This window comes from Podarcis cretensis (assembly GCF_951804945.1).
Source record: "Podarcis cretensis genome assembly, chromosome: 12".
Classification (NCBI taxonomy): domain Eukaryota; kingdom Metazoa; phylum Chordata; class Lepidosauria; order Squamata; family Lacertidae; genus Podarcis; species Podarcis cretensis.
Window position 1 is genome coordinate 37855367 of NC_137181.1, and position 12723 is coordinate 37868089.

The following is a 12723-nucleotide window of genomic DNA, read 5'->3' on the forward strand; positions in this document are numbered from 1 at the left end:
CATCAGATTTGACTACTGTTTAATGACAGGTAGAAATACTGCTGCTCTAGATGACTTTTCCAGACAGAGTAGCTACCTTTGCGTGTTGGAATAGATTTCAAACTGTGAGTTGCATGAGGTGGTGGGGGCGGTTGTATCTTTAAGGTAGGATTGCTACTGTGTATCACAGTGGTTGTTTACCCTTGGAGTAAGCTATTGAAGGGTTTTTAAAAATAAAAAATACGAATTCTTAGATAAATATTGACTCAAATGTTTGGGGTAATTTATTGCCTTTAGAAAGCTGGTATTGAATGAGCTTGAAAAACATTCATTTTCAGTGTTCCTGTTTGTAATGGAAACAAATAAAGGTGGTTCTTGAATAGAAAATATATAGATAGTAGGTTGCACTGTTGATGCTGCTCTATTAAAGAGGACATCGAGTGCTTTAAACAGTAACACTTGGGAAGATAGTCACAATCCATGGTGTGTGGAATACTATGGCAAATAAGTATTAATGCTGAGGCATACTGTTCCCTCCAGACCAAAGTGACAATGATGAAACTACCATTTCCAATTTAATATGCAAGCGTCTGAAGTATGCCAAAAATCTTCCTAAAGCTGGATGCTGCAAGAATTCTTCAAAAGGTACAAAAAATGTTTCTTATTGAAGGCATGGTATTAAACCCTTGTTTGCAGATTGTTCTTAAGAGAATGAGAGAAATTATTGTGGAGTTAATCAGATTAGATTATTGCCTTGGGCTAGGGACTCAAGTTTTACAAATATGCTGGGATAAAAACACAATGGATGTATTTCTGGAAATACAAAAACTAATTATAAACCATATCTTTCTTTAACACAGAATTAAAACATGTTCAGCTTTATGTCCTTTCTAGGAAATTCTGATGATATTAAGAACAACATTCATAAAAAAACTATTTACCTGCCTTTTTTGCACTACGATCCCATAAAACAAGTTTTATGGCATCAAAGAACAGATTTGTTGTAGTATAAACTACCACTGAGCAGAACCCTTTTCATCAAGCACATGAAACATAATCTCCATTTGAACTACACATGTGTCTGAAGAGAATTCTAATTACCAAGGCCTAAAAGCCATAAAATGCAAAGGGTGTTTCATTCTTATTTAAATATTCTAATGAAACAGGATAATCACTGATCAGTCATAACAGTGAGTTAACAGAAGGTCCCTAGTTTTGTGATGCCAATGAAGTTGCAATCCTGATGCCTGAATCTTGTGACTATACTCTATTGTGCTTGATGTGACTGACTTCTGAGTATACTGGTACAGGATTTTGTTGTTAATGTAGTGGAAGGGGGAAAATCCCCCCTAAAGTGGATTTGAGCCTTTTGCATGGTAAATAGTAGGCCTCTGGTCAAAGCTCTGCAGGCATGTCTGTCCAAATATAGATTTGCTCCTGCAAATATATAACTTTATGAAGCTATGGGAATTTTTGTGTCATTCCTCAGTGGAGTCTGAGGATAGTGACCAGTAAACATGGCGAAGAGTTGCTTTTCAGCCTCTTGTATATGTAGACCAGTTAGGTCATGATAAACTCCCTTCCTTTGTCAGTGTGAATATGATGATTCAGATGTGTTTTGGATGCTTTTTGTGGTCTCATGTTCTGCATAGCTGAGATTGTGGCAACAATACTATCCACTAATGATGTTTGCCTAGACATGGTGATAAACACAATCTGTTTTTGTGACTATCAGAAAGGAGTCTTATTAAAAACTGTTTTTAAAATAAGCTTCCCGTTTCGCATTGACTCAACTCAAGAGTGCTCATTACCTTAGTAACCTTGTGAATATTCCTGTACACAACAGTTGGCTAAGTTATGCAGTCTAATGTTCTTTATCCCACAGTTGCTAGCATAGAGTAGCATCCACTTCACTCCTAAGTCATGCTTTTGTAATGAGGTTTTCACTATAAAAACTGTATTGGAAGAGATAACTTTGCATTAAGTCATTATGTGCATTTGCCTTTAATGAGGAACAAGATGGAGGGAGTGAACATAAGAATCTCTTGGATCAGACTGGCTAGCCAATGTGGTGCTCTTGGTGGTGCAGACTACAGTGCCTAGAATGCCTGAAAGTAGGCCTTGCTGGCTGGGGCTCATGAGAATTGCAGGCCATAGTATCTGGAAGACATCACCTTGGCTATGCCTGGATCAGAACAAATGTAGTCCTCATCCTGATTCCCACATTGGCTACTCACCTGCCACCAAGAAGCTTACAGTCAGAGTTAGAAGGTAAAACAGGTGATTTCCCAGCAACAGGCGTTCATTGGCAAACTACCTTTGGGTCTAGGCTGATGAAAGTTTGGAGCAGTTAAACAACATTGGAATGACCACAAGTTTCCCACCCAAAAAAAACACTGAGCCTAGGGCTTGCCAATTGGAAGGTTGGCGGTTTAAATCTCCGTGACGGGTTGAGCTCCCGTTGCTCAGTCCCAGCTCCTGCCAACCTAGCAGTTCAAAAGCTGCGGGAAGGTAAACAGTGTTTCCGTGCGCTGCTCTGGTTCGCCAGAAGCGGCTTAGTCATGCTGGCCGCATGACCCGGAAGCTGTACGCCAGCTCCCTCGGCCAATAAAGCGAGATGAGCGCCGCAACCCCAGAGTCGTACGCGACTGGACTTAACTGTCAGCGGTCCTTTACCTAGACTAGTGGTCGAGACCACATTCTTTGACAGCAAATTCCATCATGCAGTGATGTGGCACAGAAAATTTTCTAAAACTGAATTTTCTAGCAGTATCTTTTGTGGAAACTTTATCAATTTCATCAGTTTGTTAGTAATAATGAATGGATGCCAATTGCAAATATTATATTAGATAAGTTTGGTAGTTTCAAAGTGTTTATCTTTGTTTACTAAATACAAGTAATATAAATGTTCTCAAAGTCAGTGGAGCATTTTGCAATGCAAACTACCCTGTGCAAAATTTGCCTAGGATTCTCCCTCCCCCCATTTGAACCTTTCCCACAAAATCCACATCAGTGTTCTAGTGTTTAGCAATGCATCTGGCTGTTAGCCAGAAGGTTGGTGGTTTGAGCCCACCCAGGGACAGCTGTGGGCAGGATTCCTGCATTACAGGGGCTTAGATTAGCTGACCCCCGGATCCCTTCCAACTCTGCAATTCTGTTATTCTGTCTGTCCTGAATCTACTGCCAGTTAATTTTATTGAGAGACAAGAGCACTAATATTAGAGGCAGAAAATCTTGTCTATTCTTACCCATGCATACATTTTAAAAATATTGTATTTTTCTAGTTCAGTATAAAATAGTTCAGCTTTTTCTCTTAAGAAAATTGTTCCAATCACTTGATAATTTTGGTTATCATGTGCCTTTTTTATCTCCTCAAGGTGGCATGACCAAATGTGAAGTTGCACATTCAATTTTTATGAGGCATTTATGTATAGACAGTTTAATTTTAGCCCCTTTTCTTATGCTAGCATGGGAATTTCTTTCTTCCGTGCTGCAGAGAGAGCTGATGTTTTCAGTAAGCTATTAATTGTGGCCCAAATATCTCTCTCCTAATTAGTCACTGCCAGTTCAGACTTTGTGAACTTGGCATTTTTTTGCTCCAGTATGCATTATGCTTATTTTGCTTTAGCATTTTTGCCATTTTGTGGGTCCATTCACCTAATTTACAGATAGCTTTTTGGAACTCTTTACAGGCCACTTTAACCTTCCTGAATAATTGGATGCCATTTGCTAATTGGCACTTTATCTGTTTAGTTTTAACTTCAAATCATTTTTGACAGGGCAGGGGAACCTGCAGCAGTGATGGAAGTTACAGTACTACATCTTGAGTGCTGCACATTCCCCATCCCTGATGGATAAACACAAGGAAACATGGGGTTAGAAAAAGGATGCTGGACTGGAAATTTCAGTATTCATGCTATATCCATCTTAAAGAGGCCAACTTTGGGACTTCAGAACCTTAATGGTGCTGTTTAAATGTATTATTGGCCTGACAGATTCTGGAAGGCATGCAATGAATATGATATTTTGGACCAGAGAGGAGGCTTGCCTGGAAATAATAGGGTTTACTGCAGTCCTGTTACGGTCACTTCACTTCTGGGTGAGATTTAGATTGATACTGGCAGTTTTCCTCTGCAGGGATGGTGGATCCATTAAGTTGGTCTGCTTTTAGAGACACATGGAATCCAATAAAATTCCTGAATGCTTTTGAGGAATTTCAAGCTGATGTGACTAACACTCTTTTTTCAGTCTCTGCTGTCATTTTGAAATCATTGCCTCTCAGGCACTGCAGAGGTGTTTGGTTCCTTGGTTTACCTTGAAACAAATGGGGAGACAAGTTGGTCCATAGATGGTGTAAGTCTCTCAAGTATGAGTCTGTTGACTCAAGAATAGTGCATCAAGAAGGTGGTGTCTCCTTCTTATGCCTTAAGAAGCTCACTTGAAAACCTGATGATTTGTAATGACTACAGGCAGTGGTCAATTACATTCCATAAGCCTGCTGAATTCCACCCCTTTTTGTGACCTTTTTTAGTCATTTATATGTTTGACACAGTGCATGCGTTCGTGGTTGTGAAATTTCAGATACGCCTAAACCGGTTGCCTATATTGCCCAGCTGTAAATATCCTTTTTTCAGAAAGGTGGTGGCAGTTCAGCTCCAGCCACTTCTGGATGAAATGGATTATCTAGATCTTGTTGAATTCCAATTCACATCACTCCCACTTGGCATGCCAGTAGTCAGGATGATGGAAGTTGGAGTCCAAAAATCTGAAGGGCACCAGGTTGGGGGGGAAGCATTGGCAGCCGTGATGGATGACCTTCATGGGAGCGAAGCAGGGGAGTGTGACCCTGCTTTAGCTACGTAATATATGTTTAGATCCTCTTAGCATGTTGTGCGGATAAAGCTAATTTAGTGGATGGTACGATGTGTGGAGGCACTCTCATCCTGCTGACCCAGTGATTAGGTACTGTGTGTTAAATGAGTCTTTAAAATGGGAATGAGAATACCACAAAGTTTTATAATTTAAATAACTTTCGGGATTGTGTTCTATTTTTAGGGGGCTGTGGTTTTTTGTTTCGCATTTTTCTTACATTTTTTGCCTATTGGCTTTAATTTATATTTGTATGTTTGACTCAATTTTATTCATACTTTTGCATGCTATCCTGCAATCTTTTATGAAGGGTGGTTAAGAAATTTAGGTTGTCTGTACCTTTAAAACTTGGAATCATACAAATTTCTGTTTTAATAGGAATTTTAACATTATTTTACAGAGCAACTATGTCATCCTTTCAAGAAGTTCCATCTTCAAACAGTGCCCTGCAGACTTCAAATTTTGCACATGTCATCTTTCAGAATGTAGCAAAAAGTTACCTTCCAAATGTGCACCTTGAGTGCCATTACACTCTGACTCCCTATATACGCCCTCACCAAAAAGATTGGGTTGGTATTTTCAAGGTAAGCAAGTTTGTAGCATGTTTTAATATATGGTAAGATTTCACTTCTGTTAATTAGAAGATACACATGAAAATGGGATAAAATGGTTAGGAATGTGTTTTGCTTTAGAAATACAAATGAGTTTATGGCAACATCATCATAGATGAATTTCTACTGCTTTTGAGGCCATATCACCATTTGTTGGGTGGGAAGGTACCAATAAATTACTTACACTTATACCTCCCGCTAAGGCGGAACCATGTACCCTCTCCCTTACAATTTAATCTACATAATTTAATCACAGAATATGAACCTGTCCACTTTGTAGAGATTTTCTCTGCTCTTCATCCCACCATCTGAGTTGTGTTTGATTGGGATGCAGAGAAAGGCATTCCCTTTGGCCATACCTAGAGGCTCATCTCTCTGATTGCCTTCAGCTTTTGTGAATTTTTCTTTCTTTCCAGTAGGTATTTGATTCTTTGGGTTAATATATTTTAATCTACCTAGTATGTTGGTGGTTATATTTTACCTACTGCTTCTTTTGTTCTTTATATTATTTTAATGATTTGATTATATTTTTAATAGATGTTTTAAAATAAGTACCTGATATTTTAAATATAATAACTCAATGAGGGTTAGTCATTTTTGCTATACATATTTATGAAAGCAAATATCTCCTACTAGCTGTACTCTTCAATTTAAACATTCTTCCCTTTTTTGTTGTGATTTTACTCTTTTCTATACCTTTACTAAAATAATTTTCCTGTGCATGTTTACTTGGAAGTGAGTCGTGCTGTGTTCAGTGATCATACTTGGAAAGAAATCTAATGATCATACACATATTAAGAGAAGCCGGTATTGTAAAGAAGATTTCATGTTAACCTCTTTGAGTTATAGAATGCCTTACTGTACCTGAGAATTGATGAGGCAAGAAAATGCAAACAGTGTTCTACAAGATATAAGAAAAAAATGGAACCTGGAAATTATTACCTTGTGCATAGCCTTTGTGGAGTACGCAGTTTGTGAAAATATTTCAGCCTGATCTCTAGTCTCATACCAGTGTTGGAGCAAATGTCAGTGTTGCACAAGAAGTTGGTGGTTTGCATGCTCTTATCTGAGATTCACAGATATGGAAAAAGGTTTCACAATGCCTGTTTGTTCCATTAGGGTCAAGGGGTCAACATGGAAGAAAGCTAGGTCAAGGAATGTATATTTACAACTCCAAACCCCCTGTGAAGGCTTCATATTAACCTTGGCACACAGCAGAATTTGAATCTTAGACTGGGTTTGTTAAGCTTTCTTATGCACTGGCTCAGAACAATTAATGCAGTCTGAGTTAGCATCTTGGTTGTGCTAGTTCCTGCTGTTGTCAGTACTGTAATATAGGTTCCGATGGCAGACGTGCAACTTTCTGTTGACTTCCTGGTGGGGGTTCAGCAAGTCTTGAAGAGGGGTGCTGTATAAGAAGTTTCCATATACGTACCTAAAAACCATGTAAATTAATTCTTGAGGATTATTGATTGGTTGTACAGTAAGTGCACACATAGTTCTTCCCTCCCTTTCATGTTTAAGCATTCAAACTGTGGCATTGTAAGTATAAGAATTACTTGCAAGTAAGTTCTAGTTAAAGACCCAAACTTGCTGCTTGGCAAAGCCAAGACATGCTGAAGACTATCCTCATGAGAAGACCTACTTGCTAGGAATGATTGTGGTCTGCCATTCTTTATTTGAGAGCTAGCATACTGTAGTGGCTTGTTTCAGGCTCTGATTGGAGAGCCTCAGGTTCATATCTCCATTAAGCCATAAAGTTTCCTAGGTGAGTTTGGGCCAGTTGCCCTCACCCCAGCTTACTGGGGTGTGGTGAATATAAAATCGGGAGGGAACCTTGCTGCTACTTGAGCTACTTGGAGGAAGTGAAGGATAGAAAAGTAGCAATGTCAGACTGGAACATCTCATGTCCCCTCCTTGCTGGTAGATCCACTTGTAGGTAGATCTGTGTTGGTCTTCAGATAGCAGACTTTTAGGAATCCAAACTATTCACAAGGGAGTATCTTTCAAATGAAGCACTCATTTACTAGCAACGAAACCTGAAAATGGCCCTGTTGCCAGCCAGTTTTAAAGTTAACAGTGTGGTGGCTGTCTGACTATTGTTAACTCTTAGACTAATGTAAGTAGGATAAATTTCCACTTTTTAACTTTTGTCTCTGGGCTTAGTGCAATTAGTTTATATCCTGGTGCAGGTGGCAGAAGTATTTTTTTTACCAACTTCCTGATCAAACATCCTTTTATAACAAAGGGAAACGGTGGGGTTGGGCGAAAAAACAAACTGAATGCACGGGTAGCATACAATTGGAGTGAAACCTATGATGAAATTATTCTAGAGGTAATAGTTTTGATGTTTATCCTCAATGTAAAACAAGCACAAAAATTTGGGGAAGGGGGTAAGATTAGGTATTAAAATAGCTGCTGCCAAAGTGTATCTGTAGCCTATGTAAGTGAAGGGAAAGCTTTGAAGCTAGTGCAGAAACTCTAGTCCTACTTTATTAAGAGTCTCAAAGCTATGAACACACATTATGGAGGGTTCAGTGTGTCTCATGCCCCCCCCCTTTTTGTGCCTAAGACCATATTGGAGCATTATCAGTGGCTAAATTATTGAGAAACTGCATTGTTGAGACAATTATACAGTGTTGAGACAAAACTACATTAAGCATATAAATATGCACAGCAGTGGTTAATTGGATTTTTAAATGAATACTTTTCTTGGATGATCTGAAAGTTAATTTTTACAAAGAATTGAGCATAATTATATTGTGATAAGGCTGCATTTTACTTTAGGTTGGTTGGAGTACTGCACGAGATTATTACACATTTCTTTGGTCACCTATGCCTGACAACTATGTGGAAGGATCAACAGTTAACTCTGTGCTGTCTTTTCAAGGTAAATTTTAAATTGGCTGCTATGTCTGCTTAGGTTTTTTTCTGTTGCTTATTTAGAACTTCAAAAACATCCATATATTTTGTTATAAGGTATACCATTTCTATTGACTTATCATTTATTTAGTACAGCTTTGATTCAAACCTTTGGGCACATAAACATTATAGTTAGATGTTCTGGGTAAGTGGATCTATTCTATTCCTTGTGTTTAATTGGAGTACCCTTCAGTGTTCTTCACCATTTAACCATGTGGTAAAGATGACAACCTCTTATCAATCTGGGATAGAGCTCAACAAGTGATAGGATCTATACTTCCTGGCTTCTCTGAGAAATCTGTTGGGAGTTCCTTTGGTGCCTGCTCTTAATGTATAATGGGCACGCAATGTATGATACAGAATATATAACCTGCTGTATCCCCAGGTCCTATAGTCAGGCAAATATGGGGTATCACCTACAGAGACTCTACTCAACTGTTTCATTTTCCAGGACCTTGCATGAGTCGCCTTGGTCATTCCATCTACTGGGTCTTCTATCTTCTTCCCCAGAAGGCATTACTATCAAAAGGGGTGTTGCCTTTCTTTTATTGGGGTGCTAGCAGGTGAAGAGGTTGGGAGCTGCAGGCAAAGGTTCTGGACCCAATATAGCCTGTATTGTAGTGTATCTTTATTCAGTTCCCAAAGCATGCATGAGCACTTTCCCTTTTGGATATAGGTGGGGTGGGTGAGTGACTAGTTCTCTTTTTCCATCTCCTGTACTGTAGATGGAAGAGTCTTAACATCATGTGAGCCATACTCCTGAGCTTGGAGTCAAGTGGGAGGCACTGCCCCCTTCCCTCTAAATCAGCTGAGTGTTCCACCCACAAGAGGAGTGTGAAGCCATAAAACATGGAGGGGCACATCCTGTCTTGACTTACAGCTGACCAGCACCACCCAAACAATCACTTGGTGTTACTAATTCCCAACTGGTCTGGCTAAATGAGTCTATATGTAGGCAGCTTTGCAGCTCTGTCTCCTCAGGTGATCATGCATGTGAAAGATGCTGACCCAAGAGGACATTAGACCTCCATGACCAAGAAAGTGAGGCAAGTGGCAGCTACCTGCTGTCCTAAGGCCTATCACTGCTCTCCTGTTGGTGTATTTTAGTCTCTCTTACACTGTCTTAAAAAGAGCAAGACTTTCCCCTTCAAAGGGACAAAAGCAACTTGAAATTCAGGGTGGGAACTTCCTCATCCTGTATACAGTTTGTTTGTCTGGCTCTGAAGGACAGGAGTCTCCCTGTGCTAAGTGCCTCCCTGAACTTGGTCTTTAAATTCTGTTTTTTCATTAGGCTACTACCTTCCGAATGATGATGGTGAATTTTACCAGTTCTGCTATGTAACACATAAGGGTGAGATCCGTGGAGCAAGCACTCCATTTCAATTTCGAACATCATCTCCTGTTGAAGAATTGTTGACGATGGAAGATGAAGGGAATTCAGACATGTTGGTGGTGACCACAAAGGCTGGACTTCTTGAGGTTTGAATTAGCAAATTGTGATACTTGTTAATTTAGCTGTACAGCGTAGAACTGCACTTCCGTCAAGTTAGAATTAAAGGGTTGTATCCATATTTGGGATAGACCCATTAAGATGAATGGACATTAATCATGTAGGTCCATTCATTTCACTGGGTATACTCCAAGTATAACTTAGGAGTGCAGGATGGCATTTTGTAAAAATGAATACTTTGACAGTAGCTACCTTAACATGCACAGGTGTTTCTCAGCTGGGAGCAAATGCTTGTGGAGATGCTAGAAAATCTTAGATTAACGGATATTTTCTACATTGTCTGCAGCTCTGTATATGCTCACTTGTATCTGCACACACACTTACCTATGAACTTCTCCACTTTAAATCCGTAGCCTAAAAAGCACTTCAGAGCTCAAAAATAGGTTGCAAAGCTTCTGTGAGGAAGGAAGGTATTGTGATGTGACAGGGTCATTAGGAATAATTAGCAGAGGGGAGAAAGGGTTGAGAGACTTCACTATTATTCATGCCAGTTTGTGGCATGGTGCAAGGATCGGGATGCTCTCTGTTGCAGACCTTTGTGCTCAAACTTGTGGATGATTCTCAACAGAATAGAGATGGCATATTAGGATAGGTGGAGCTTGGCAGAGTGTGCCAGTATCCTCCAGCACGATTGCTTACATGGGAATGTGGTTGAGATTCCCTTGGGGGTACCTTCCAGCTTTATGATTCTGTGGTGAAGTCCTCAAGAGGGCTTAAGTTCCTAAAGGATCCCATGATTCTCTTTTCTAGAGTTCTGGTGGTTACTTATAGTTGAGAGATACAAATAAACTTTTACAAATCACAGAAGTTAGATACTTCTTGTAACTATAAATAGTGAACGGCGTTTCCGTGCGCTCTGGTTTCTGTCACTGTGTTCCATTGCGTCAGAAGCGGTTTAGTCATGCTGGCCGCGTGACCTGGAAAGCTGTTTGTGGACAAACGCTGGCTCCCTTGGCCTGAAGTGAAATGAGCGCCGCACTCCATGGTCGCCTTTGACTGGACTTAACTATCCAGGGGTCTTTTACCTTTTGCCTTTTTTTTTTTTAAAGTAATAATAGTTATCTGTGCTGACTATTAACCTGACATAAAAATTCAGCCTTAATTTATGATTAATGTGTGATAAGGTGGGTGGTCAAAATATTAAAGTAATTATGGGAACTGTTCTTTTGGTTTTGTGTACTTCATTTATGCAGCTTGAAAGAAATTGTACAGTACTTACAAATTTGTAATGCTATGGTAATATTGAGGCAAGAACTACCATGTAAGATGGGATTATGTCGTTTTAGTTCCAGATTGAAAAAACTATGAAAGAAAAAGAAGAACTATTAAAGGTGACTGCTTCACTTGAAAAGGAAACCCTGCAGCTTAGAGATCAAGTTGAAAGACTGGAAAAAGAACTGAACCGTGAAAAGGAAAGATGTGATCAGCTTGAAGCACAGCAAAAGGTAACTCCTAAAGTTCAATAAAGCTTAAAAGAATTGTACATTTTCAAAGGCAGATTAAAACTTTAAAAAACTTTTAAAATACGCCAGAGTTCAGGATAGAGGATGCACAACATCATTTGAAAGTTTTTAGCGATGGATATACTTTCCAGAATGTATGTAGGTGTAACATAAATATCTACTCTTCTGATAGCTTTTAATATTGTTGTGTCTTGATAACTTGGTAGAACTTTTCAAAAAGTTTTGATTCAGGCTGTTTTCGCCCAGGACTAACTCAATGGAAGACAGAAACACACTTTAAAATTTTTTAATATCTAGCTTAAGTTGTATGAGGGAGCAGTTTTCCAAATGTTTCCATTGTCTTGCACAGCACAAGCTTGCTTAATATAACAAACAAATGATATGTTGTATTAAGCCAGGTAATGCCCACACTGCAGTGCTGTCTTGTACAGTCATTTGTCTCCCTCTCGTGACAATCTAATACTAGGATCCTGGGTTAGACTTAAATATTATGTTAGTGTCTGCTCTTAGCTCCCTTATGTATAATTTTGGTATATAGTAAATCAGTTAACATGTCTCTTTGCTGATCCTGTAAACATTTGAAAAATGTTTCCATATGTATAGACTAAATAAAGAGTACTGACAGATTCATTGGTTTCATAATTTTTCTCTTTCTGCAAGTTAATAAAAATCATGGTTTTATGGCTTTCTTTTCTTTTTCTTTGTTGTTCTAGTCTTCTATTAATAATCTTAAAAGGGCGTGAAAATAAATGTATATTTATTTTGTAAAACTCTTTTAAAGTTACTCAAATATGGAAGATACATTTCAGTGCCCATTGATTTGCAGTTCCTTTGGTTACAAAATGATAGGGATAATTTTGTTCCTTTGGTAGTTGCAGAAGCTCAGTTTAGACTTAAGTTAAACACTATATAGTGTTGTACCCAACGAAATCACTCAGCTGACAGTAATGCATCCATTAGCGGCATGGAGTGAGAAGCAATGTTAGTCTCACCCCCACTCCACCAACACACACACACACACACACACACACACACACACACACTTTTCTTAATTTCCCCCCAAAGGGTTGAGGGGATCCTCTAGGACAGATTTGGGAGTGGGAGGCTCAGAGGCTGCATGGGTGGTATCCAGTCATGGTAGTCATTCTCCTGACAAGGAAGCTCATTCTTAGTGTGGTGCAACAACTACATCCACTTGCTTCCCTACACTTTCAAAATGTGTTTTTCAACCTCTAGGGCAGCAGCTGTTTTTGTTAGATTTTGAAGAGTTGACCTTCTGCATTGCATTGCAGAATTGTTAGGCAACAACATCAGTCCTCAACTTTTGCTAATGTTGCATTGGATCCTGCCCTTTGAAATGCGGGAATAT

At 39.2% G+C, this 12723-nt stretch overlaps 1 protein-coding gene across 4 annotated transcripts in view; it reads left to right on the plus strand.

Annotated features, from left to right (window-relative positions):
* TAX1BP1 (Tax1 binding protein 1) overlaps positions 1–12723 on the plus strand; it is a 33101-nt gene that overhangs the window by 1090 nt on the left and 19288 nt on the right. For 2 of the 4 annotated variants that reach the window (XM_079947996.1, XM_079947997.1), the window contains exons 2-6: positions 520–624; positions 5249–5432; positions 8247–8349; positions 9673–9860; positions 11178–11336. In XM_079947996.1, the coding sequence (XP_079804122.1) occupies positions 602–624; positions 5249–5432; positions 8247–8349; positions 9673–9860; positions 11178–11336 (657 nt within the window). In that variant the 5' untranslated portion in view covers positions 520–601. The remainder of the gene's footprint in view (positions 1–519; positions 625–5248; positions 5433–8246; positions 8350–9672; positions 9861–11177; positions 11337–12723) is intronic. The other 2 variants (XM_079947998.1, XM_079947999.1) reach the window with 1 other exon arrangement.